General features: G+C 49.5%; 1 protein-coding gene across 1 annotated transcript in view; it reads right to left on the bottom strand.

Moving 5' to 3' along the window:
* Positions 1-9,465: 9,465 nt before the first annotated feature.
* Positions 9,466-27,105, bottom strand: part of MSH5 (MUTS-homolog 5) — a 498,728-nt gene continuing 481,088 nt past the window's right edge. The window contains exon 35 of the mRNA XM_087383476.1: positions 9,466-9,567. Coding sequence (XP_087239602.1) covers positions 9,466-9,567 — 102 coding nt within the window. The remainder of the gene's footprint in view (positions 9,568-27,105) is intronic.

Here is a 27,105-nt window from a genome sequence, read left to right as displayed (position 1 = left end):
ATATCCTATACTAAAAACTATTTTGACCCAAATACATAATGCCAATTGAGGTTAGTACTCATGACAAGTGATGAAAATAATCTAATGGTATGAATGAGATCTTATAAATTTTGGATATATAATATGGGTACTATGTTGATTGAGCTATTTTTCTAAGGGAATATTTTCAACTTAATTACTAAATACATACTTACAATGGTGACCTGATTCCCATCTATATGTATAATCAAGTTTTACTTTGTGTTTAAAAAAAAGCTTTTGCATAAGGTTAAAATTCGAATAGTATTTATATTTGTTTAAGACTACCCATTGAGCTGGCTCCTATCCTTATATTGAACATGATAATGTTCATAAAGATTTTATGAATACAAATAGATAGCATTGGCTCTCTTTTTAGTGGTTGGGAATGAACCCTAAAAGTACCCTAAAATGACTATGTATTCCCTTATTTGTAGCATGGAAGTGATCATGGTAGAGTGGCATAATCCCTATTTTGCTTTTTTCATAGGTTTTTTTGCTACTCATGGTCGGCGGATACACCACGGCATAAATCCAAATAGATATTTGGTTTTTTGCTTCAACTTGCTTGACTAGACTTTCCTTGATGATTGTTCGATTGTGCATCATGAGTAGTCACTGGCTTAATTGATGCATTAAGTGCAATGTTTTCCTTAAAGTTTTTCATACTACAGGATACGAGTTTGCTTATAGGGGTGGAAATAGAAGCTTGTTAACGCCTGGTGCATATTTTTCGTTAGATGCAGTAGGATACTAGTTACAGAGTGTCGGCCAATTATTTCACTTGAATCATGCTCCTCTTATGCTTGCGTTTATGGTCACGTATTGAGTTTAACATAATAGTCTACAGGATACTAGATGAGCACTCAACATAGTGGTTGGATGCATTCATTTCTAGTTCCAATAGAACTATCATTCAGACATTGGTCATAATAGAAGTATGGAGGGCTAAAATCCTTTTTTGGCTCCCTAAGTTTTTTAAAGCATGGTATTGTCCAGATTACATAGGTATTTTCACTAAGCAAAATTAATGCTTATGATGAAAATGTGTTTTTTTTCTTTTGACATAGTTAGTTCTGTTTCCATGTTTTTGGATCGAATGTATGGATGATCTTCTGCAAGCATAAAAGACATGATATGTATATGTAGCACATGATCATGTTTACATATTTTCAGTCATATATTCTACCTTGTGATCTATCATTATCTTGCTGTGTGGATGTTCAATCTGAGTAGTGTTTGCTTTTTTTATCGCAAATTTTATGTATTCTTATGTCTCTACCTCTCCACAACGACTCAAATTGATAGTATGGGGATGAAAGAGAAGTTAATTGTGAGTTTCAGGCATGCCTTCATTGTTGGAATATGTTTAATTTGCTTATGATCACATCTATTGTTCCAATGATATTGCGGGGAATAAGATGCTGGATGAGGTTCTCGCTCGCTTGAAACCTATTTAATCTTGCTCGCTTATTTTGGGGCTGCTCGCTTTTCTTCGCTCACTTTTTGGTAATCCTCCTTTGTTGTGAATGTCCAAAGCTATAAATAATCTCCCATACTAATTTATGGGATCTACCATCATGTCATGACCCTTAATGGTTTCTATATGGTGTTTTTAAATACCATTAAAAAAACATAAAAAGTACAATTGATAACCACGAGTAAGTTTTTTGTCAAAAGCTTAATAGTTGCACAATTGGAAGCTCTACACCAAACATAATTCTTGAGAAATTACTACTTTATAGTCCCCTTGGGGAGAATAGCACCTCCCAGGGGTAGAATGGTCCTTTTTTTTTTTCCGCAAAAAGTAGTGCTAGTTATATTACTTGAAAAACGAGGGTACAAGAAGGCCTAACGGCCAGCGGGCTGTAATCACAAAACGGATACAGCCCGGGGTAAACAAAAATAATTACAAGCCTCTCAGGGCATAATCATCTGAGTGTGGACAAATAGCCACAGTGGGGGTGAATAATGCCACTGAAGACTTTGAGCAGAGTGCTGGAAGAAAAGCTCGTGATGGTGGTCCCAGTCGCGAAGGAAGCGTTGTCTCTTCTCTTTCCCTGCCCGGGAGTCCCCCTGACTCTGATCCCACTGACCCTTGAGCGTGTGAATGATCATGCTCCAGATGTCCGCTAGGGTCTGGGTAGCGAAAGAAGCCTGATCTCCTAGGGTCTGCGCGCATCTGGAGGTCCAGATATGCCAACCCACAACACTCCCAATGATCTCCCAAACTGGGTGCCGAGTCATCGCTCCTGCATCTATCTCTGTCAGATGCCAAGGGAAGCTTTCCATGTATGCCCAGGTGGCCTGCGTGATGAAGAAAACTGGATCCTGCCGAGAGAACTCGTAAGCTAGGTGATGTCCCAACTCGGTGCTGCACCAACAAAAAGCTCCCCAAGTGATCGGTCCTAGCTCGGGTGCCGCCCTTGCTAAGATCCCCATGGCTCCCTTCCACACTGTTTGAGCATGCAAACATCTCCAAAGGCAGTGCTTCAGGGATTCCTCCTTGTGAAAACACATCTGGCAGTGCCCCTCTTGCTCCATCTACCTCAGCCAGCTCCCAACTGGTAGCCCCTTATGGACCACCATCCACAGAAAGTAAGAGATCTTCCTCGGCCGCCAACTTGCCCATAGAGTCTTCCAGAATATACGAAGAAAGACCAGAGATATCCCTTGGGCATACTAGCTATGTGCCTGGGTGGGTAGCCTGCGCTGAAGAGCCCCAAACTGTCTGGTGACTGTGGGAATCCTCCAACCTGCAGGAATGGCAGCATCAATCTCCGCTCGCCGAGCCTGGATCCCTTGTGCCGTACCTACTGCCGCTGCCAGCTCATCTGGGCCCAACTGGCTATAGATGTCCCTCCAAACCCGGAGTGAGCGCGTAGGCCCACATGCCCAGAGCGCCCATGGGATATGGGACCTCTCTCCAAGCTGGCGACATGTAACATCTGTCACTTGGCTGCTCCAAATCAGGGGCTGTCTGTCCATCTCCTCTTGGCAGCTGGGGGGACCTGGGAGAGGATGTGCCGCAGCTTCCTCCAGACAGAGAGGAGACTGCGGAGGAAGGGGGAGAGGGGCTGAAGTGAAAATCCACCAGATAGAAGGCTGCCAATCACCCCCTCTTTGGGGGGTACAAGCGCTGAGACCCTGCTGAAGTAAGAGCTTCCACGTCTGCCCTCCTGGGGTCAGACCGCGGATGACTAACTTGCCAAGTAGTGCCTAACTCTGAAGTTCTGGATCTATGATGCCAAGACCGGCCTCTGTCTGGGGAGCCCTCTGTCTGGGGGAGAATGACCGTCTGCCAGGTGACCCGGGCTTTGGTGGTGCTAGAACCGTCTCAGCCAAGACCACAGAAAGTTCTGCACCAGTCTCCTCAATGGGCTACGCACGATCTCGAGAAGCACCAGCAGGAGGCCACATACCAAGCGGTGGCTAGAAGGACCTAATTGACCACAAGGGCCCTGCCTGCCAGAGATAGCCGAGCCGTGCTCCAGAAGGCTAGCTTCCGTCGTATGGAAGCTAGGACTAGTAGGAACTGCTAAGCCGGCGTGGTATCCAGCCCTACTTGGAAGCCTAGGTAATGTGTCGTCTGTCCTCTAGGGATCCAGCGAAACCCCAGGAAAATACCCCACTGTGAGCTGGGCTCCCGGATCCGCAAGAAAACCAACTGACTTATGCCAGTTGATTTTCGCCCCAGCGGCTAGGCAAAAAACCTCTAGAGACAGTCTCACTCGCTCCAGTGACTCGATATCATCCTGCACATACAGGGCCGTGCCGTCTGCATACTCGGAGTCCAAAAATTCTGCATCATCCCTGATAGGGAGGCGCATCCCTCGAAGACCACTGGTACGGGCTCGTAGGAAGTGAGCCATGGCCTCCGCAAAAAAGAGGAAGAGGTAGGGCGCAAGCGGACAGCCCTGGCATACCAAGCGCTCGAGGGTGAATCTCTCCCCCATCTTGCCACTAATGATAACCCGACTGGAGGCCGATCTATAGAGGCTAGCAATACCTCTAATCCACTTGTCCGAGAAATCGAACCGAGAAAGTGTGCCCTCCAGGAAGGACCAGTCTACCCTGTCATACGCCTTCTCAAAGTCAAGGAGTATGGCTAGGTGCTGGCCACTATGCTGGGCCCACTCTGTCGCCTTTGAGAACATGAAGATGTTGTCCAGAATGCTGCGAAAAACCAGTCTGGGTGTCGTGGATCAAGTCATGTAGCAGGGGGCAGATGCGGCTACTGATCATCTTGGCGAGGATTTTATAGGCAGTCGGAAGGAGGGTGATAGGGCGCCAATGTCTGATCTCTTGACGGTCCCTCCCTTTGGGGATGAGGCAAATCAAGCCTGTCGCAAGGCTCTCTGGCATCTGTCCGCTGGAAAAGATATGCTAGAAGGTTGCAAGCAGGGGCTGGTGGATCTGCTCCCAAAAGGTGGTTAAGAAAGCTCTAGAGAGCCCATCCTCACCTGGGCATTTCTGCCCATCAATATCTCTCACAGCATCCTGCATCTCTGAAACGGTGAACGGGGCGAGAAGGGCCTCACTCATGCTAGGCTGCACGAGTGTCGGCGTATACCTCCACACCTCCTCCCTACAACGGCGGGCACGAGGGTCTAGGGGCTCTTGCTAGAATAGGGATCTATAGAAATCTGTCACCAAGTCCCTGACCTTGTCAGGATCTGTCCTGATACTACCATCCTGTACCCTAAGAGAGCGGGTCTGCTCCCCTGCTGACCTCTAGCCATAAATCCTAAAGAACTCTCTGCACATCCTGTCGCCTTTCCTAGCCCAAAAGGACTTCGAAGCATGGAACGAGAACTCTGAACGTCTTTGGGTGATCTCCTCTAACATGGCTCGGGCTCTAACCTCCTGTCGTCTAGAGAAGACTACTGCATCCGCTGTATCGAGGCAAGGTCTCGTCTGAGGCCCCTCTCCTTCGCCCACCACTGCTGCCTGACCCGAATTGCCTCCTGCTAATAGATGAGACTAGACTCGGCAAGAACCTGAGCTACCTGGGCTGCCAAATCCTCCAAGGTGTCCCAATCCCGCTCCCACAGGTCCACTATCCTGCTGCGCGAACCTCTGCTCTAGAGTAGATGGAATCTGGGATCCGGCAAGTGCGGGGAGGTAAGGAGTGAGAGGCTGAGTCCAGCAGGACTAGAATGACTGGGGCATGGCCAGAAAGGGTCGTCCCTGGAACCACCCCTGACTCTCCACCTCTGCCTATCACCCAATCACTGACATAGAAACGGTCCAACCGCTCCAGAAGTCTGCCTCCCTCCCTCCTGTAACCCCAAGAGAAGTCCAAGCTCCTTGGCCACCTGCAAAAGGAGGGCTCTCTCCAACTGTCCCGACCTCCCACGGCGAACAAGGAGTCCCATCCCGATTGCTCCGCCTAAGCTATACCGAGAAACTCTGGGCCCCGTCCCTGCTGATCCTCTAGAGCCTCAAGGTTGTTGAAATCCCCGCCTACAATCCAAGAATCCATCTCTGGCAATAAGTCTGTCAGGGAGCTCCAGAAAGCGGCTCTTCGGTCGGGGCATAGATATTGAGGATGCCGATGCAGGATCCCTCAATATTTAGGCCCACCCAAAGCGCTTGTCTTGGGATCAAGGTGCCAAAACCGCACACATGCTGTACAAGAGAAGCGTCGATGGAGATATAGACACCTCCGCTCCTCCCCTGCTCACCAATCGACAGTTCCTAGTAGGTGTGGGAACGCCCTGTGAGGACCTTCCCACACTTACTGGTTTGAGAAGCCAAAAGCTTGTGTTCCTGTAATAGGAGCACATCTACCCTTCCCACCAAAGCTGGCTGGAGCTCCTGTCTGAGCACCATCTTCCTAGGGCTGTGGGTTCCAGATGAGTGGAACCCGTTGACGTTCCAAGAGATAATGCGTATACTCATGAAGAGGAGAGATGGGCCGCAAACAGCTGTCTGCTTGCGGTCGAAGTCGAGGTGGTCGGAGGATGTCCAGTGTGCAGACGAAGGCGCTTTTGTGAGGGTTTCGAGGGTGGGGCCGGATCATCGGACCCATCCACTAAAACCTTCAGCAGGGGGGAAAGGCCCTTCGTCCCATGGTGGTAAGCTCTCTCTAACCAACTCGAAGCCTCCGCCAGAGAGATACTGTAGAAGCCTGCTACCTCTGAGGTCCTCCAAGGGCGGAGCCCTTCCGCGTAGATCCACTCCAAAGGCGGTCGAATGATGACCAAAAGACGGAACCGTTTGGCGCTGTGGCGCCATCTCAGACGAACGTCTCCCTCCTTCCACTGTTGCTGAAGAAGCTCCGCTGCCCTGCTACCAATCCAGTCCTGTACCTGCTCCTGTCGTCTCCCAAACATTTTCATTCGTCCATTGCTCATTCCCTTCACTAGTGATAGTGAAGGAATAGCTGGGACCATCATGGGGGGCGAGGACGGATACATTACCCTCCGCCCCCTTACGGAGGAAGAAGATGCTGATGTCTAGGCATGCAGGGAAGGAGCCAATACCAGCTGCATCCAAGTAGTCCCAAGGTCCTGCTCGATAGAACTCCAAGGGTAGAGTTCTAGGAGCTGCCCTTGGGTGGGGGGACGAGGATGAGGAGTCAGAACCAGAAAGAGGTGTGCTGGCCACCGGACGAGCTGGAGTGGTGCTGGCCGTCTGAGGGGGAGGGCCTCTCCCCTCCAAAGGGCTAGGGGGGGTAGGCGTGGAGAGGGTCTGTGCTAGCTTCGGGGCCGCAGGAGGAGGGGGGGGTCCCGGCAGGATCATGCTCGAGGGAGGGGGGGGGCTGAAACCAAAGGTGGCGGGGGGGGGGGGGGGGGTTCCCGGAGGGGGGGGAGGTAGGGGAACCGAGGAGGAGGGAGGAGGAGGGGGGGGGTGGGGTGAAAGGTGAGGAGGAGTCTGGCTGATCTTCTCCTTCCCCTTCTCCTTCCCCTTACCGGGCTGCTGCTGATTGGTGACCTCAGGGGTCTCCTGCTGGAGAGGGGGCTTTTTTGTTATTGTTTTGTTTCCTTTCCTTTTCCTTTTGACCTCAGTCCAACCTTCCTCCTCTGTAGGGGGTGTCGACTCCTGACGGGGGGGGCCCTGAGTTGCCTGGCTGGGGGCCATCGGGGGTTCCGTCCTCGTGAAGCGAGGGCAAGAGCGCGCCTGGTGCCCGAAGCCGTGGCATCTCAGACACTGATCTGGGCGACCAGTGACCATAATGCGCTGCATCACCACACCTGCGTCCATTTCAATCTCAAACTCCGAGGGAATACTCTGCGGATCTAAGACTGCCACTTTGATGCGCGGCACCCCTTGGGCTGCCGCCGCATCAACGAAGGTGTCCTGCATGAGCCAGCCAAAGTGCGCTCCCAAGTCCTTGATGATCGAGCGAAGCTCTGTTGCAAGGCCTGGGAAGATGAGGGTGACTGGATGGCGGGGGATGCGGAAGCGGGCATCGAAGTCCGCTACACTGAAACCCCTATACCACGAGACCATAAGGATGATCTTCCCACCCATAGAGGTAGGGGACCGTCTGACCATATCGCTCGCAGCTTGTGCCGAGGAGAGCTTGAGCCAGAAGATACCACGTCCCATGAATGCGACCTCCTCAATGTGGCTGTCCTCAAGGTATAGGGTGGACTCTAGCCAGTCCCTAATGTTTGCTCGTGAAGGGGCGTACCCAATGACTCGTCCATATACGAAAGTCTGGGAAAAGTCATTGGCAGCCTGCTTCACCAAGGAGATCTGCTGCTCTGTCAGTGTTACGCGATAGGCTGAAGGAGGGGGAAGGTCCGTCTGGGCCACCGGTTCCGACCGCCATATTGCACCGACAAATTGCGAAAGCTCCAAGCAAAGGGGGCAGAAAAAAGGGGAAAGTGATAGTCACAGTTGCATTGCCATTGCTAACAATCTTGTCTTTCAATATTCGCATGAAGCACATTGAAAATTATCATCATTATATTTGGGCTTATATCTAGGATGGTTTCATCGACCTTATCTATTGTCCATCTAAGGACAATGTGGCAGATATTGTCACCGAAGGACTTTATAGCATAGAAACCTTTGTAACATCATCGAGAAGGTTTGGGGATGAGAGACATACAAACTATGTCAAGGAAGGTTATACAATGACATTGTTATATCTTTGTACTCTCATAGGTTGCTATATCCTAATGGATAAATTTGTGCAACCATGGTAGTTTAGGTACCTTAGGTACTACTGAAACATTTCCGTAGTACTCCATCGAGGTGGATTTGTAGGAATATTACAATGGTATGGTTATGTATGCTAGACTTAGCTTAATTATTATAGTCTATGTCATTTTTCATGTTTGGGTGTCCTACTTTCATTTGTGGAACTATTCAGTGGAGATTTCACTGTGGATTACACTCTTGTGTCTTGTGTCCACTTTGTGTCTCCCCGTTGTTTGAACATGGCTTGATAGACAAGACCTCATGTGGACGCTCCCATCAGGACTGCAGACATCTCTCTACTCTTTGACGAGGGGGGGGCAGGCCGTGGGTGGGACTGACACTAGCACTTGTTAGATGATGAGCTTCCTCTCGAGGCTATAGAAAGGAGGGAGGGACCCGAACAGTCTGTGAATGCTGATAAGCAATAACGATCCACCACCGATTTTATTGCTTAACGATGCCAGCCCTCACTAGATCCAGAGCCACTATCAGATGAGCTCGCCTTGTCTTTCCTCAGTCAACTGGTGGAGCCTCCCTTCCCTCTCTCTCCCCCTTTCACTCCCCCTCTCGCGCGGCTATGGCCGCAAGATGATTTTTTTTTAATGAAACTTTTTTTAAAAGAATCAACAACAGCCTCCCGACCCTTTTGTCCTCTCGGCATAGCCACAGCCATAGGCCTTTTTTTTGGGGGGGGGGAAATAACAAGGCCAAGGGGAAGGACAAGAGGGGGAGAGGGTAAGGGGAGGGAAAAGAGAGGGGAGGAGAAGGAGAAGAGAGAGAAGAAAAGGGAGGAGAGGAGAAGAGAGAGGTTAGAGAGGGGTAGGAGGAGGAGGAGATCTTCCTCTTAGATGGAATGGCTACAACATACACAAGTCCAATCATTCCAATGGGATAGTTGATCTATTAGCCAACAGCTGGGGGCCTCTCAGCATCGCCCTTTACATTTGGGTTCTCTCTCTCACAGCGACAATGCGATGTATTTATCTTCTTATTTTAGACACCGGCCTTGGGGTTCAATGCCCGTTTTTAGTGGCCCCACCCCAGGTTGCATTGTATCTAGCTTTATCAATCTCATAGACCCTTTGGTCTTTCGTATTAGATGTTAATAAACTCTCTCTCTCTCTCTCTCTTCACACATGAGCACACTTGTGAGCACAAATATAATACTTATATGAGCCTTAACAATGCTAAAATATGTGGAAAATAGCTCCTCTTCAAAAGTGTTTTACGGATTTTGAAGCACAGAATTTTTAATACATGCCAAAACGTAATAGGTGCCCATTCAATGTCTCAAAGAGGATCGCTGGAATATTCAAAGGAGAGTACATCTTGGAGAAAGTCATTTATTCGTCCATGCCTACAGTCAAAATTCAAAAGCTTTTCCACAAGCACCTGTTGTCAAACAGCCCATATTGAAGCATTCATTGTATGCCAGTGTATATAAAATATCCCTGACACCTTTTTGCTAATAAACTTTGACAAAATGTAGAATTTTTTTTTTTTTGCAAAAAGAGACTTGTATTAAGTATTAAAGAAAACTGTTAGAGCAAGCTCCATACGGGAATACGGGATACACCATGCAATGCATGAAAAGCTCAAGAGCCAAAAAGAAAGGATTGGGGCTGATAGTGCCATCTCAATCCGGTAGCAACCTTCGAGAAAAAGGGAGAACCCCTCCAAACTCGAAGAAATACAGTCCTCCTAGAAGACGCTGCACGTGAAGGGCCCTGCATGCTAGCCCATATGGCTATCAAAGTGTGAATCGTGTCACTCCAAATACCCGTGAACACCTGTGATGGGTGTATCTATAGAAAATTTGGAAAATAAGAATAATCAAACCATTCACAGAGGCCAAATTTGATTTACCCAAGGTTTAGCTTGCACCTCCTCCCTTCCTCCTGCTGCCCCCTCCCTCCCCTCCTGCTACCTTTCCTCCCTCCCTTGCTGGCCTGCTTCCTTCTACTTGCCCCACCTTCTCTACCTGCTGCCCTGCCTCCTTCCGGCCCTTCTTCCCGTCACCTGCCATTTCCTGCACTCTCCCCTCCCTACCCCCCATCTTGATTTCTCTACCCCCTCGCCTTTCTTTCCGAGCCCCCCTACCTACCTTTCCCTACTCCGCCGACCAGCCCCCCTCCTCCCTTTCCCTGCACCCTGCCTCCCATTCCTGCCTCCTACCTCTTGCCTCACATTCTGTGCTCCTTGCCTCTCCTCTCCTCTTCCTCAGCCTCCTCCCTCATCCTTCTCCCCTCTCCTTCTCCCTCTCTCTTACACCTTCTTAGCCCCTTTCTTTCAGCCTTTCTAACGCTTCCCCTCCAATGACAAATGGAATTCTTTTTCTGTTTAGTCGGCCTTCCATGTTTGATTGACGAATGGATACCCAATCAGCCCCAATCCTCAACCACTTCCCAGGCCGCAAAAGAACCTACACTTTTTCAAATGACGAGTTACTATAACACCAAAATAATGTGGAGTTTGAGAGTTCCACCACCTTCTTTGCATGCATCCATGGGTCTCACCCTTCTAGGTCACAGGCTAGGGACTGGATGGTTGCTGCATTACCTGGTTACGTCATGTTAAATTACACGGCGCAGCGGAACAAAAACTAAACAAAACATAGAGAGTACACAGCAAACTGGAGAGGAACAAAATTTTCCTTTAATACTGATGTAGTACAGATGATGGCTCCGTCCACCCGTGCACTCCCATAGTGGAGCTTAGATGGCGATCTAGACAGATACTAGGTGAAGAGCTACTAGCTGGAAGATCTGATCTTGATCTGATACAATGGACTGGGGAGGTCGCCTCTTTATAGCTATGAGGGCAATAGTTGGATCAACGTAGTCGGTGGAACCGACCAGTCAACCTAGTTAGTGGAGCCGACTAGTCAACCTAGTCGGTGGAACCGACTAGTTGTCCATGGAATATTCAGGGAATATTCCCTATATCGTCACCTCGGGGGCTTCCGACCCCCGAACCCCAGCAAGAATAAGGGGCTCCCACACAATCACCTTTCTACCATCAACGGTCTCATTGATAGACCTCATTTGACATGCAAGTCAGGATCCATCTAGTGTCCCGGGCTCACACATGGCTTCTCCTCATATGGGGGCCTTACAACTTGAGCACCTTGGACCACTGCTGGTTACCAAGAGGGTGGGGCATTGAGCATATCTAACACGTCACCCTTCATCAAATTCCCTAGTCTTCCACATGTTTATCATTGACTTGTTGCCATGATCGGAGCTTTTTTTGGGCTGATCACATGGTTTACTCTCTTTGTTTATTGAATATGAAAGAAACTCCAAAAGCAAAGCTCAAGGGAGGAAAACATCATGCAAGGTAGGGGAAAATAATCACTGTAATAGGGTAGAATCAAGCTCTTGTAAGAGAGAGAGGAAAAATCCAAAGTCGAGGCTAAAAGTGCCACCTCAACCCTACAAAGGACTCCAAGAAGAATAGGGAGCCACTCCACTCCCTGAGGAAGACGTTCCTCCTGGTAGAGGCTGCTTCGGAAGACCCCTACATGTTCCTCCAAATGGTCATCAAGGATCTGTCCAAATATTGGCCAATGTGTGTGCAGGATGGACCTGAGTGTACCATCGAAGGACTTTGTGCATTTGGATCTCCATTATGCCATCCTGATGTGCTAGTCTAAATCTCCCATGAAGTATCTATAGAGGCATGTGCGGGCTTGTAATAAGGAGAGCCAGGGATGTCGTCCGGAGAAGATGACTCAACCAAATATTATCGAAGCAAAAGAGCCTAAGATGAGTCATATCTCTCATAAAACACCTGAGGTCCCAAGAGAGAAACCCAAGTTATTGAGCCCCAGGTCATGAAGAAAGGATAAGGCATAAAGTTTCTCAATAAACTAGCAATCCCCTTCCAACTGATGAACACCTGTCTATAGTCCCATAAGCAATGTTGAATAGTCCCCTTAACAGAAAGGCAACGAGTACAACTAGAACCTATCCCAAACCTAGACCTCCAACTCCTTCATTCCAATCCCTCCGTGAATAGAAAGACAAAGAGAAAAGAATGATTTTCCTATTGATGAGGGACTTCCAAAGTCTCTTCCAAGAGGATTTCTGCATGTTAGCAGAAATCTGGAAATTTTCCCAATGAGGAGCTCTGGTGGGCTTTTAGCCTCTAAGGTTGAGCTGAAATTTCGTGGCATACATGTGGGTGCAGATGCTTGCTTTAGCGACATCACCCCATAGCTTCTATTATATTTTCTTCAATCTCATAGAGTCTTCTTTTTTTTAAATACTTAAATAGACTTTCTTTCTTTCTTTCTACTTTCCTGTCTCGCATTTGTCAAACTTCATATGAGCAACCGTCCTAGATCTATACGACATTCTCCCTCCATCCCCTCTTTCGGCAAGGGCCTTACCAAGCTTTGCTTCAGCCCACAATGGCTTGTCTGACTTACTTTATTTACTGTACTCTGTCTCATAGGCCCGCAACGCATTCTGAAAGCGTTAATACAACTTTCTTTCTTCCTTTCTCAACTCCCTGTCTCACAACCTGGCAGACACAGATGCGAGATATCTTTGCAGCTCCACCCTTGCACAGGGCTATGTATTTCGACCTTGACTCTAAGTACTAGATTCTTGTTATTTTTGTTTTAGCTTTAGTGTGTAGCTGTGGCTAGAAGAACCTGGTTAACCACCACCACCCTAGAAGCCAAGTCAAGTTTGGCTGAGCTCCAGAAAAGGAGCTTTCTTCTGATGCTCTCCAACACCGGAGCAAACTGTTGTGAAGGAGAGATGCCCACCTCAACCTGGCAGCCCAAATATCTAACGGAGACGCCCCTCTATACCCAAGTGAAGCCAAAATCAATACCCCAATCCGGGGTGTCATAGTCGCAAATCCAAAAACCATTGGATTTATGCCAATTAATGTGTGTGCACCTGTAGCTGTGCAAAACCCAAAATGAGAAAATATTATCAAAAATACTTATGCCATGCACAAACCCTGTCTGCGTGTCATGAATCAAATCTGGAAGAAAAACTTGTAGCCGCAGACTGACGGCTTTCGCCAAAATCTTGTAAAAGGTGCCCAATAGAGTGATGGGTCTCCATTGAGACACAAGATTCCTATTACCCCCCTTTGGGATAAGATGAATGAGACCATCTGTAAGTGAGTCCGGCATCTCACCAGAGTCCCACACGCCCTGCCGGGCTGATGTTATGTGATCACCAATCTGCTCCCAAAAAGTAATAAAAAAGGAAGGGGTAAGTCCATCCGAACCTAGGCACTTGCCCTTGTGAAGGGCAAGTAATGCAGTCTTGAATAGCATTGGTGAAAGGTGCATCCAAAGAAACATACATCTCATCCTTTACCAATACAGGGATACACTGCCAAATAACCTCTCTGGCATCATCTATAGCCAGTGTGCCCGGATCTGCAGTAAGAAGGGATGCACAAAAATCTGAAGCTACACGCATGACAACATCACGATCTGACTGTAACACCTTGTCTGAGTCAACAAGCTACAAGACACTATCTCTACTATGTCTGGGCCCATGAGTAGAGAAAAAGTGTTTGTTGACCCTGCCACCCATTTGAATCCAAAAGGATTCTCGAACATGAAAGGCATATTCTGCTCTTTGATCCAACAATGTCTGCATATGAGCCCTTGCTGCAGCAAGACACTCCTAAATCCAAACATCTGTGGGCCTCTTCTGCTCTTCCCTCTGAAGGGACGCTAACTTTTGACATATAGGAATCTCACGTCTGAGAATCTCACATCTCCTGGAATCAGCGACTGTATGATAATAGTCACTAAATTCCGGATAAGGCTGCAGCTACTTGAGATGGGCGGACAGCTCCACCCTATATGTGAGAAATCCAAATCTGTAAAATATCCTCCATGAGGCTCTCCTCTGCATAAAAAGCATCCGGAATCCTCACACTGGCAGAGCGTCCTCTCCGATGAGGCTCAAGAATCTGCAACACCACTGGAAAACGATATGAGGTGGAAACCCCAGTAGAAATGCATACAGATCCTCCTCTGTCAAGTGCCCAATTGTCTACATAAAATCTGTCAATACGTGCATGGATGGGCATGTGTATTCTCTTGTTCGACCAAGAGTACAGGAGTGACTGTGGCATAACATGAAAGGCATCATCCAACCAAGTGTCCCTGCCATTGTACTGAAAGAGAAAGGCATCCCAGGCTGCCCTCTCCAAAGAATGAATTCCACCCTGTCTGCCTCCCTTTTTGTCTGAAGGCAACTCAACCATGTTGAAGTCGCCACCAATGATCCAAGAATCTGCAATGGGGGCCCAAGAGAGTAACTCCTTCCAAAAGGATATCCGCTCCCCTCTATTGTTGGGAGCATAAAGATTGAGAAGACCAATCTTACGCCCTCCAATCAAAATAATGATCTATTGAGCTCTAGAGGGGGAGATAATACTATGACCAGCAACCAAGGGGAGAATAGAAGGAGAGACCGAAATGCAAGTCTCTCCCCTTATGCCCATAGCAGGCGACCAGAAGGTATGTCCTGAAAGCAGTTTGCCAGACTTAGAGCAATCACTGGCATCCAACTTGTGTTCCTGGATAAAAAGGATATCAATAGTACCTCCAGTGACACCTGGATGAAGCTGATTCCGCCTAGTCAGTGTGGATGTGGCGAGTGTTGGAGTCGAAGGCAGAACGTAGCTGCATGCAGATTGGGCGAGATTTGCCAAGGGTGTCTCTGCCACAAGTGCGGGTGTGGATGTAGTTTTGTTGGGAGGGTTAGAGTGGTTTTAGTTTGTGTAGGGACCGTCATGTTAATAGTGTGCCTAATATTGTCCTACATGTGTAGCGAAATGTGCGGGTACACACGGATCGTTAATCGGAGGTCACGGCATGAAGATATGAGTGAATTTGTACGAAACGAGGCCCACACAGGGGCACAAATGATTGAGTGCTAGGGATGCCAAAATGGTGTGCAATGGGCTGAAAAAATACCCTGTAATGTGGTGTTTCCATGTGTGAAATCTGGGTTCAAACAAGGTTCAGTTTGGCGCGTAGGCCCTGTATGTTCTAGCTGACTATCCTCATCAACAGGAGGATGCTGGATGGAAAGGCTTACCCGACCTAGTAGAGAAGACCAGCTTCCCCTTGGCCGAAACACTCCTGCTGAGGGTAGGAAACTCAACAGGTGAAAGGATCCCCACACTTGCTGAAGGGGAGGCCCTATCAAAAGGAATCCCAATGACCAGGACCCCTAAGGTGGAGGGCACAAACTCATCATCCATGAAAGTAGCCGAATCTGCTAGTGCCGAAAAAGAGTTCTTGATAAGCAAGAATGGTTGAGGAGTGCGAAGAAGACCTACACTCGTGGAAGATGGAGGAGAAGGACCTGCCAGGCCTCTATCCAGCAGAATTGGAACTGGGGCCTGGGGAGGCCTGTGGCTGGGCTGAAGAGGAATCTGGAGTCCTGATCTGTGTCTACACTTTCTCGGTTGTCCTGACTGTGGCAGGAACAGTCTGCGGGGAAGTACCTGTAGCTCCCTCGTGGTCAGAAACCAAGGTGATTGGGGCTAGTGCATCTGAAGGCTCCTCCTGATGTGGAGCTGTAGTGTCTGGGGCTGTAGCAACATCCACCTTTGGAGTCTAGAAGGTGTTTGTCTGAACAGGATCAAAGGTCTCCTCCTGAGGTAAGGGAGCCGCTCTAATAGCTCTCCACCGTGGTACTGGGTGTGCTGCAGGCATTGGGCGCCCTGCTGCCCCTGGTCATCCTGGGGTGCACGAAGCAGGGCGTTGTGCTGCTCCTCGTGGTCCTGGATTGCGTGGTACAGGATGCTGGGGAGGTGGAGTCGGGGTAGTACGTGAAGGAGCCGCACCGGAAGACCTCTTGGGCCTTTTTCTCTTCCTTGGGCAGTCTCTAGCAAAGTGCCCAAGGGTCCTGCAAATCCTGCACTGGTCCTGTCTACCTGAAATCTTGACTCTCTGTCGAAAGAGAGAGCCGTCTGGATGCTGAAGCATGATGTGGTCATCTGAGATGTTAGGGTCAGAGACAATGACCCTAACACGAGGCACCCCGTCTGCACTGACTGCCTCTGCTGAGGAAGACGGCATGCCAGGAAGGGGGGGGATCTCAGTGACCACTCCGAATGTGGCTCCGATAGTGGCAAGCAGTTGATGGTAGACCTGAGAAAGACCAAGAAATCTAATGAACAGTGATGTGACCTGCCTGTCCTTCTCAACCAGATCAGAGCCCAAGGTGTAGGGTAAAAGAAAGATCCTCCTCAAACCCAAAGCCAGGGGATTAGCTTTGAGAACAAGGGCTGTGGACTTGTGGGAGTCGAAAACCACTTGGAAGAATCCACGTCGCAGAATTCGAATATCCCTGAGGTGTGGGGCAAGATCTCTTGGTAATGCCACCAGCATCTAGTCTCTAGCCCGTGATCTGGAAGGGTGTGACCTAAAGATGCAGGCGAAAAGTGATGTGGAGCCCTCTAATTCCACATCTTTCTTGAGCTGCTTCAACTCGTCTTCTGAAAAAATGACTGTTCTCACGGTCGGTGGAAGTGGACGGAGATTGGCTGAATGGGGATCCATTCGCCAATCGATGTGAAAAGGCCGATTTCAACACTGAAAAAAGCTCCATCCGTGAAACTACTGCCCAAGACGCCCTGGAACATGGGCGCAGGAAGAAGGAGAAAGAGAGGGTAGGAGAGAGGGGAAGGGAAGGAGAGGAAAGACTGAGGGGGGGAAACGGAGGTAGGCTGAAGGGGGAGGCGTAGGGAGGAAGGAAGGGCGTGGGGATGGAGAGGGTGGTCGGGGAGGATTTTTTTTTCCCTCTTTTATTTATTTATTATTATTATTATTTTTGGGTAAGGGGGGGTTAGGAGGGAGGGAGGGGGCTGGCGGGGAGGGAAAGGGAGGGTGGGGGAGAGGAAGGGGGGGGGGGGGGGGGAGAGCAAAGGAGGGCGGGTTAGGAGGGGAGGGGGGGAAGGAGAGCAGCCGGGGGGGGAGAGGGAGGGCGGGGGAGGAGAAGGGGGCTGGGGGGCTGTCGTGTGGGGGAGAGGGAGGGCGGGGAGGGAATGGTAGGGGGCAGCAGGGAGGGAGAGGTAGGGGGTAGCGGGGGGGGGAGAGGGATGGCGGGGGAGGAGAAGGGGGCAGGGGGGCTGGGGGATGGGAGAGAGGGAGGACGGGGAGGGGGAGGGAGGGGCAGGAGTGAAGGAGGGGGGCGGGGGGGCTGCCGGGTGGGGGAGAGGGAGGGCGGGGAGGGAGAGGTAGGGGGCAGCGGGGGGGGGGGGGGGGAAGAGGGAGGGTGAGGGAGGAGGAAGGAGAGAGGGAGGGTGAGGGAGGAGGGAGAGGGGGCTGGCAAGAGGGGAGGGAGAGGAGGAGCAGCGAGGGGGGGGAGAGGGGGGGCAGCGAGGGTGAGGGAGAGGGAGAGCGGGCTGGCTGAGAGAGGGAGAGGGGGAGGGCAGTAGCTCACGGGGAGAGGAGCAGCTCAAGTCTTCCCAAGTCTCAAGTCATTTTTAAGGAACCCAAATTCCAAATTCTTTTAAGGAATATATATATAAGTACATATATATATAGCTTGTTCACTCATACGGGGTGTTACAGTCAGATCCTGATGCTGTCATGCGTGTAGCTTCGGATTTTTTTGCATCCCTTCTTACTGCAGATCCAGGCACACAAGCCATTGATGATGCCAGAGAGGTTATTTGGCAGTGCATCCCTGTATTGGTGAAGGATGAGATGTATGTTTCTCTGGATGCACCTTTCACCAATGCAGAATTCAAGACTGCATTACTTGCCCTTCACAAGGGCAAGTGCCCAGGTTCAGATGGTCTTACCCCCTCCTTTTTATTACCTTTTGGGAGCAGATTGGTGATCACATTACATCAGCCCTGCAGGGCGTGTGGGACTCTGGTGAGATGCCGGACTCACTTACAGATGGTCTCATTCATCTCATCCCAAAGGGGGGTAATAGGAATCTTGTGTCTCAATGGAGACCCATCACTCTATTGGGCACTTTTTTACAAGATTCTGGCGAAAGCCATCAGTCTGCGGCTACAGGTTTTTCTTCCAGATTTGATTCATGACACACAGACAGGGTTTGTGCATGGCAGAAGTATTTTTGATAATATTTTCTCATGCAGAGCCGCCAGAGATTTTGGCCATTCTACTCTTGGACTTTGAAAAAGCTTACGACAGAGTAGACTCGAATTTTTTAGAGGGTACTCTATCTCGCTTTGGTTTTTCAAATGCATGGATTACAGGAGTATCCTCCCTCTACAGATCAGCCCATAGCTAGTTGCTCATTGGGGGGGTAAGAGGGGACAGGTTTCAGATTTCCAGATCAGTCCGCCAGGGATGTCCTCTTGCCCCGTTTCTTTTTCTATTTGTGGCGGAAGCTATGAGTATCTACATTAGATCTCAAGCTGATATTTATGGGCTGAGGCTTCCTATCCGCCGGGAAGAAGAGCTCCTGGATAGTGAGTTGGTAGATGACACAGCTGTTTTTTTGGATGCCTCCCCTAGGACACTCACTTCCTTCCGGACAGCCTTGGATTTGTTTTGCACGGCTGCAGGTGCACACATTAATTGGCATAAATCCAGTGGTTTTTGGATTTGCGAGGATGACACCCCGGATTGGGGTAATGATATCGGCTTCACTTGGGTACAGAGGGGCGTCTCCATCAGATATTTGGGCTGCCAGGTTGGGGTGGGCATCTCTCCTTCACAACAGTTTGCTCCGGTGTTGGAGAGCATCAGAAGAAAGCTCCTTTTCTGGAGCTCAGTCAAACTTGACTTGGCTTCCAAGGTGGTGGTGGTTAACCAGGTTCTTCTAGCCACAGCATGGTTTGCATGCTCTTGTTGGTGCCACTCTAGGCATTGTATCACTCAGCTTAAGAGGCCTGTACGAAACTTTTTATGGAGTGGTCTAGATGGCACAACTGATGTTACAGTCAGGGTGGCTTGGGAGACCTTGATTCTTCCTACAAGAGAAGGGGGTTTGAATATCATCGACCCAGATCTACAGTGCAGAGCTTTACTGTGCAAGTTCGTTGTGAGAGGGCTTATGCCAGGGCAAGAGCCTTGGAAGGATTTTTTAATCAGATGCATACAGTCTCGCATGCCCACTTCAGGAGAGGATTGGACACACAGTACTAGATGGGTTTTCACCACAGCCCACCTCAGGTCTCCCTCTTCCCCTCTTATGGTTGCTATCTTGAAAGCATGGGCCAGCTTCAGGAGTACTCTTCGCAGGATTCCCCCATCCACCCGTGAAGAGATTGAAAGGCAGCCTATTATGTGGAATGACAGGATTTTGGATGAGCTTGGCAGACCACTTGGAGCTTCTCCTTACATGCAGTGGCCAAAATGGGAGAGGGGCCCTGCATCTACAGTGGGAGCATGGAAAGCCTTCAAGAAGCTTCCTGCAGACCAATAGGCCCAGATGGTTCTTAATCTCAGAGGGAGTGCAAGGAGAGTCCAACAGATTGCTGCAGCCTTGCCCTTGGATTGGGTGGACACAGATGACATGCCTATTACTTGCTCCACCTAGATGGGGGCATCCTTTACAGGTGATTGCTTTTCTTGACACACATGAGGATGCCTTAGGCTTTTATGTTTCTTCGGGGGGCAGGCTGTCCAGATCTACAGACGATATCTTGCTGGAGGTACCGTTTCAGCCAGTCAGGATAGTGGGTTTCATGGAGCATGGCTCTCTTGCACAGTGGTACTTGGATCTTGACCCGCTTCTCCTCGCCCTTGGCTCATGGAGGCTGTGGCTCTATGGAAGTATCCCAATTAAGTTTTTGCAATGGGACCCTGGGGAATGAGAATGGATAGATGAAGGGCATCGAGAGAAGGGCATCCCCTTCTTTCGTTACACGGTCAGTAATGCCAGGAAATTCCAGCTCAGCTGTAGGGGTTGGAGGCCCACCAGAGCTCATCATTGGGAGAACTTTCAGATTCCTGCTAACTTGCAGAAATTTTTTTGGCAGGGACTCTGGAAATCCCACTGGAACAGAAAAATCACTCTCTTCTTTTGGCTTTCTATTCATGGTGGGATAGCAGTAAACCATTGGAGATCCAGGTTTGGAGCTGACCCTTCTTGCCCTCGCTGCCTTTCTGCTTTGGAGACAATACAGCACCGTCTTTGGGATTGCAAACAAGTGAGAATCATATGGAAGGGGATTGCAAGACTTTTCTGCACTTTTGTTCGCCTACATTTCTATATGACCTGGGGATTAGTGGCTTTGCTTACTCTTTCAGGGCCCCAAGTATTTTTTGAGAGACTTGATTCCTCTTGGGCTCTTCACATCCGACGACACCTTGTGGAGTCGTGCTCTCTAGAGGATGTTCCGGCCACTCTTTTCAGGTCTGCTCATGACTCTCCATGGGAGATCCTAGCTAGCATTGCAGCATGGCACATTTGGAGAGCCAGATGCACTGAGGCTTTGGAGGGTTCTCAGGTTCACCCTTCTCAGATCTTGGCCAGTACTTGGACAGATACGATACACACTCTGATGGCCATTTGGGCGACCATGCAGGGATCATCTCGAGCAGCCTCCTCCAGGAGAGTTACTTTTCTCAGAGATTGGAGAGACTCTCCCTTCTTTGCTGAGATTTCTACAGGGTTGAGATGGCATTTTCAGCCTCAGCCTTGGTTTCTTTCTACCTCATTCCTCTGAGGTGTTTTTTATTACATGCTTAGCATGGTGTATTTCCGCACAGAGCTTGCTCTAGCGGGTTTCTTTCTTACTTAATAGAAGTCTCTTTTTTGAAAAAGAAAAAATGGTGACTTATTTTATGACTTTCAAATTCCCTTTTTTTCTTTCACCATTGGATAGATCATGAAATTTTGAGAAAATCTCCTCTTTACAGTTCCTCAGGCAGAACTAAGAAAAAGATATAACACCTTTTTAATAGACCCTCCCAGTGTATTCTGCCAAATGAAAATGGTTTAAAGAGCGTGCTCCAACTTTATTCTGTTGGCGTAATACCCTTGGAGTTTATATGAAGAAGGGGTCGTAACTTTTGTCCCTTAGCTCAGATTGAGGAAATGTAAAAAGGAAAAATGTCCAAAAGTTTTATATATATGCAATGATGGGATTTAAAGTATAATTTTGAGAGTATATAAGACATAAATTGGGAATTTCAAGATGCATATGAGAGATATTACTTCTCCCTAATTCATATTATGGTAGGAAGGAGTTCGGTAGGGACTACATTTCCTTAAAAGTACTTAGGTTTGGAGAATTGGGAATATTTTGAGAATACCTCCGTTGCCTTACCATATTTGATAATATAGTAGAGGCAAATTTATAATTGGAGAAGACTTCTTGAGAAGACCGAGATCGTAGGAGGAGCTTTGTCTGCTGCTGCCCCCCGCCTTCGTCCATCGCCATCAGCTACCCCTGGCAGCGCCCTGCCCCTTAGCCGCGATCTGCTCCTTGACAGCGACCTGTTGCCTAGGCTTCGCAGGTTAGCCGCGATCTGCTCCTTGGCAGCGACCTGTTGCATAGGCTGCGCAGGTTTCCCTGCAGCGCGTCGCCTCCCCTTGCCTGCTCGAGTTGCACCTCCTCTCAGCGCATTTGGCTGCTACAAGGGTGCCCTGGTGGTCGAGCCCCCCTTAGCTTGTTCGCGTTGCACCCCCCCCCCTTCAGCCCGCTGTGTAGGTCGCGCCCTGCTGTGCCTTCTTCACGTCGCTCCTTCTGGCTGCCTTCTAGGACGCCCTTCAGGCCGCCAGTAGCTGCCGTCTGCCCCCTCCCTTGCACCTCAGGTTGGGCTTCAGGGCCCTCTTCCGGGACTGTTCTGCGTGAGTTCCGGGGAGCTGTGTTCCTGGGCTGCTTCCAAGCATTGGCGGAGGTTTTTTTTGTTTCTGCATTGAGCGGTCTGTTGTCATTCCTCGCGGGCTGAAGTTGGGAGAATTCTTTAACCAGGGGGTTTTTTGGGATTCTAGTGGTTGGTTGCGAGTTCTTGGTGGGTATTTTCAGCAGAGATAGCTCCTCCCCTCAGAACAACGCAAGCTGAGACAATGGAGGACCCTAATGCCACTCCCGTCGCCGAACCTGAGGAGATCGAAGTCACAGTTTCTTTTCCTCTCGACATTGTGCATATGATTGAGGTAGCGGAGGAGGGTTTTCGTTTGACGCACATCATTGGCTTTCTCCCTGGTAGAGGCCAACAGTTACGTGATTGGGTGTACACCAGCATGGCCTCATCGGGTGTCTCAGTTACAGTTTTTCGATTGCTTGGCAGAGGGTACTTTTCTTTTGGCCTTCAGTCCGCAGAGCAGGCTCAAAGAGTACTTATGAGCTCTCCGATTCAGTTTCAGAGCAGAGTCATCCATTTGTGGCCTTGGCGGAAGCACTTCAGTACTACATCCCCGGGACCGCGTCAGGTCTCTTTTTGGATGCTTTTCCCTGGACTTCCTGATGAGGTTAGCTCTTGTCGCAGAGCTGTGGAGCATATGGCTAGCATGGCAGGTACAGTCATCCCATCAGGCGCTAGACTTTCCTACGCTCAGTCACTTGCTGGTACAGGTGTTACGAGGGTTAGACTCACTTCAGAGTTTCCCCCTCTTCGACCTTTGCCTACTTTGATTTCGTACTCCACGAGAGATGGGGTCCAGATGCACCAGAAGGTTTTGTACGAGGGGCTTCATGATCAGTGTCTTTTCTGTCGGAAGAGAGGTCACTTTATTAGGGATTGCCCTAGTCGTAGGCCTCGTTCAGAGACTCCGGATCCTTCTAACCCTACGAGAGACCCAGAGCCTTCAGTTCAGCCTCCAGGGGTCTCTGAGCCTACTTCGACTCATTCTGCAGAACGAGAGGAAACTCCTCTGGGTGGGCCTCCAGCAGAATCAGAGGACTTGGAGGTGCCTCCAATGCAACAGCTTTCACGGAGAGCTCGGAGGAGACGGAGATAGAGGGAGAGCCAGCAGCCCCAGGTATGAGCTCACAGATGGCAGAGAGTTGAGACTTATGTGTAGGAGACCCCGGCAAGGGGAGATGCAGAGGACCATCCGCAAGCAGGTCTTGACACGGTGCAGGAGACGGTCGCTCAAGGAGTCGAGTCACTTGTGCAGGAGACCCCGGAAAGGGGAGTTGTAGAGGACCATCCGCAGGCAGGTCTTGACACTGTGCAGGAGACGGTAGTTTAGGGTGTCGAGTTACGTGTGCAGGAGACCCCGGAAAGGGGAGATACGGGGGACCATCCACAGACAGGTCTTCTCACTGAGCAGGAGATAGTAGTTCAGGATTTGATGACACTAGACACCACTACCCCGGAGTCTCAGATATTGGTTACGGAGATAATTTTTCAGCAGGAGACTGCTCAGGCTGCAGTTACGGTGATGGATGCCTCTCCCCAGCAGCCCGTCGAGAGAGTGGTATTTTATGACACAGGTCAGAGTCAGAGCCCGTCCCAGGATCTCATGCGCCTGTACGAGGTTCCCTCGATACCCCTTTCATAGCCCCGTCGCACAGTACCTTCCTTTGTTGCTATGCGGAACGTCCTTTTGAATACCCCTCCCAGCACAGCCTCGTCCTCGCAGCTTTTCACTCCTGGTGTATCTAGATCTTTTGCGAGTGCGGTCACAGATTTCGCTCAATACCCAGACAGGCGTGAGGATTGGGAGATCCTAGCAGATGAGATTGAGCGAGAGTTTCAGTCACCCATGCGGACAGGCACCTCGTCGCAGATTCTTCCTCTCCCTCTCACCTATTCCAGGAGCAGAGTCAGGATGGCTCAGCCCTTTTCAGCTCTTCAAACTCCTAGACCTGACCCCAGGATGGTTGACAAAGATCTGCCTGTTGAGTTTTGGCCCTTTTTGGCTCGAGGGGTTATCACAGACTCCCTCACTCGATTGGAACTTCTACCGGTGTTTTGCCAACGATCAGAGGAGGTAGAGGAGTACTTGGGATCAGCTACTCTCTCAAGAGAGGGGCATGTTCTTCGTTTCTCCGCTGGTAGCTTTCGATCTCGAGGACCGAAAGCTGGTCAGCTGAGTTACTTGACAGTGAGATTGCTAGATAGCTTATGAGCTTGACTCAGTTTTCATCGGTTCACCGTTTTGTCGGCTCGCAGATTCATTCTTGCCCTAGGACTCTTCGACCTGGCTTCGGTGGCAGGGCCTTTCTGTTTCTGTTCTTTGAGATTCAGGGAGACTTTGATTTGCCCAGGAGTGCTGGTTGGTTTGACTTTCAGCTCCTTGGTTCGCGCCAGAGTACTATTCCCTTGGATGGAGCCATTTTACATGAGTTGGGACAGATTTGGAGTTTGATCAGAGACCAACTTTGGATTGAGCTGTCAGAGAGAGAGTTTTATGCCGTTGCCACTGGCACACCCTCACTTCCATCTGCTGATGTCTAGGTTGTCCATCATATCTTCGAATGTGAGAGGACTGAACGGCCGCAGATTTACCTCAGATGTGGATGGTCGTAGATTGGGAGTTCCTAGATTGCAGTTGCTTAGGGACTCCCTTCGGTTTATTTCCTCAGGGTCCCCTCCAGACATTGTGCTTATCCACGAGCATTAGCTCTCCCAGGACAGGATTGACAGATGCAGATCCTTACTCAGAGGACAGAGCCGGACTTATTGGAGCCCAGCGGATGGCACGAGGGGAGGAGTTTGCATTTCAGTTTCAGCTAGGTAGGCCTCAGAGATCACCCAAGAGGGTACACTGTTGGAGAGCAGAGCATGCTATGTTATTCTTCATATTGAGAACACAGCAGTTGGTGTTCTTAATGTGTATGCTCCTACAGATCCAGCTCACAGACGTGCTTTTTGGAGACAGCTTAGAGAGTCCCTTCCTCAGGCAGACACCTGGATTGTTGGAGGTGACTTCAACATGGTTGAATTCGTTGAAGACAAGTCGGGTCAGACAGAGGGTGGCCTTTCTGACAGGGAGAGAGTGGAGTGGGATAGTTTTGTTTTGCATGCTGGACTTCATGATGCTGCTCGATTGGACGACTTTCGTCAATTGCCAGACAGACAGTCTTCAGTTCTCTTGGTCCGGGGTTTTCCATGACTCTCTTTCTTTGGTCAGACTTGACAGGTTTTATATTGGCCATTGGGGTCAGGCCAGAGGAGGACAGATTGGGATCCGCCCGGGTTATGTTTTATCTGACCATGCTCCAGTCCTATTACAGATTCTTCCTACCTCTCGATTGGAGAGCACAAGCTCTGCCAGAGTTCTGGACTTTGTTTTTCAGGATACAGAGTTCGTGGAACGGTTGAGAGAGACTTGGTTGTTAGTGGACACTCTTGTGGATCAGGGCTGGTTGTTGTGGGTAGAGAGAGCTTTGGATAGAGTCAGCATGCCCTGCCAGTTGAGGGCAAAAGAGGAGAAGGAAAAGCTCAGAATCAGAGATCGGAATGCAAGAGCGGAGGTATCCAGACTTCAGAGATTGATTCAGAGTTTTCCTCATTCTCTTTTCATCAGAGGGCAGCTTTCGGAGGCTCAGGAGAGACTAGAGGAGATTCAGGGCAGGAGGGCCCACTTCAGGTTTTACTCTTTCTGGATCCAGAAGGGGGATAGATGTTCTAGAGAATTCTTCAGGGCAGTGGGTCAGAGATACTCTTCGGACAGCCTTCGTAGACTTGTGGATGAGGCCGGGTCTCTTCAGACGGACCCTCACTGTCTTGTTGAGATCACTTCTGATTTTTACTCCACTCTTTACACCGCCGATCTTGTCACCGAGGAGATGATCACAGCCAGAGAGGAGATTTGGAGCCATGTCCCCCTCATGGTCTCAGATAGGATGAGTCATGTTTTGGATAGCCCACTATCACTCTTGGAGATCACGGATGCCTTACATGAGCTGCCCAGAGACAGATGCCCGGGGGAGGACGGTTTGTCGCCACTTCTTTTTAGAGCTCTTTGGGATACGATTGGGCCTCATCTACTCTCAATCTTTTCAGAGGCTCTTGATTCAAGATCTTTGGGCGAGACATTATGCACAAGTTTGATTTGTCTTATCTTGAAAGGGGGAGACAAGACAGTCCTTCATAATTGGAGACCCATTACACTTTTAAAAACAGCCTACAAGATCCTAGCGAAGACCTTGGCTCTTTGCCTAAAGCCTATGTTGTCAGATATCATCAGAGCTACTCAGACAGGATTTGTCTAAGATCGGAGTATCTTGGATAACATCTTCACTTTTTGGGAGGCCACTCACTGGGCGAAGCAGAGTCAGCAAGAGATTGCAGTTCTTCTCCTCGATTTTGAGAAGGCTTATGATAGGGTGGATTGGGGTTTCTTGGAGGGCACTATGAGGAGGCTAGGCTTCAGTGATATGGATTTCTTGGGTCTCCTCACTTTACTCCCACTCCTCTAGCAGGATGGTGGTCTGTGGAGGTAGAGGACCGGCTTTTCAGCTATCCAAATCGGTACGACAGGGATGCCCGCTTGCACCTTACCTTTTCCTTTTCGTAAGAGGCTATGGGATACTTTATGCAGGCTACCAGTACTTTGGGCCTCCATCTGCCTATCCGGCAGGAGCAGGAGCTTTTGGACACTGAGTTTGCTGACGACACGGCGCTGACAGTCAGAGGAGATGCATTTAGTCTTGCTACTGCTGCGGATTCAATTGACAAATTCTGCCTAGCCTCAGGAGGACTTGTCAATTGGAACAAATCAAAAGGCATCTGGACAGGAGCTCAGCAGGATACCCCAGCATGGGGAGGAGACAGAGGCTTTGTATGGATTCCCAGAGGCACCTCCACGAGATATCTAGGCTTTCAGGTTGGCATTGAGGTGTCCCCGATGCAACAGTTTGCCCCAGTTCTTGAGAGCATCCGGAGAAAGCTAGCCTACTGGAGCACGGCTAGACTTTCTTTGGCCGGAAGAGCGCTGGTACTCAACCAGGTTCTACTAGTGACTATGTGGTATGTTGCGTCATGTTGGTGCTTTCATGCTGACTCGATCCGTCAGGTGAGGAGATTGCTCCGGAACTTCCTGT

This window comes from Dipteris shenzhenensis, chromosome 13 (genome assembly GCF_047967505.1).
Source record: "Dipteris shenzhenensis isolate YYH24624 ecotype China chromosome 13, Dip_SZ_1.0, whole genome shotgun sequence".
Classification (NCBI taxonomy): domain Eukaryota; kingdom Viridiplantae; phylum Streptophyta; class Polypodiopsida; order Gleicheniales; family Dipteridaceae; genus Dipteris; species Dipteris shenzhenensis.
Note: the sequence above shows the minus strand (reverse complement) of the source record. Positions and strands in the feature narration are given on the sequence as shown.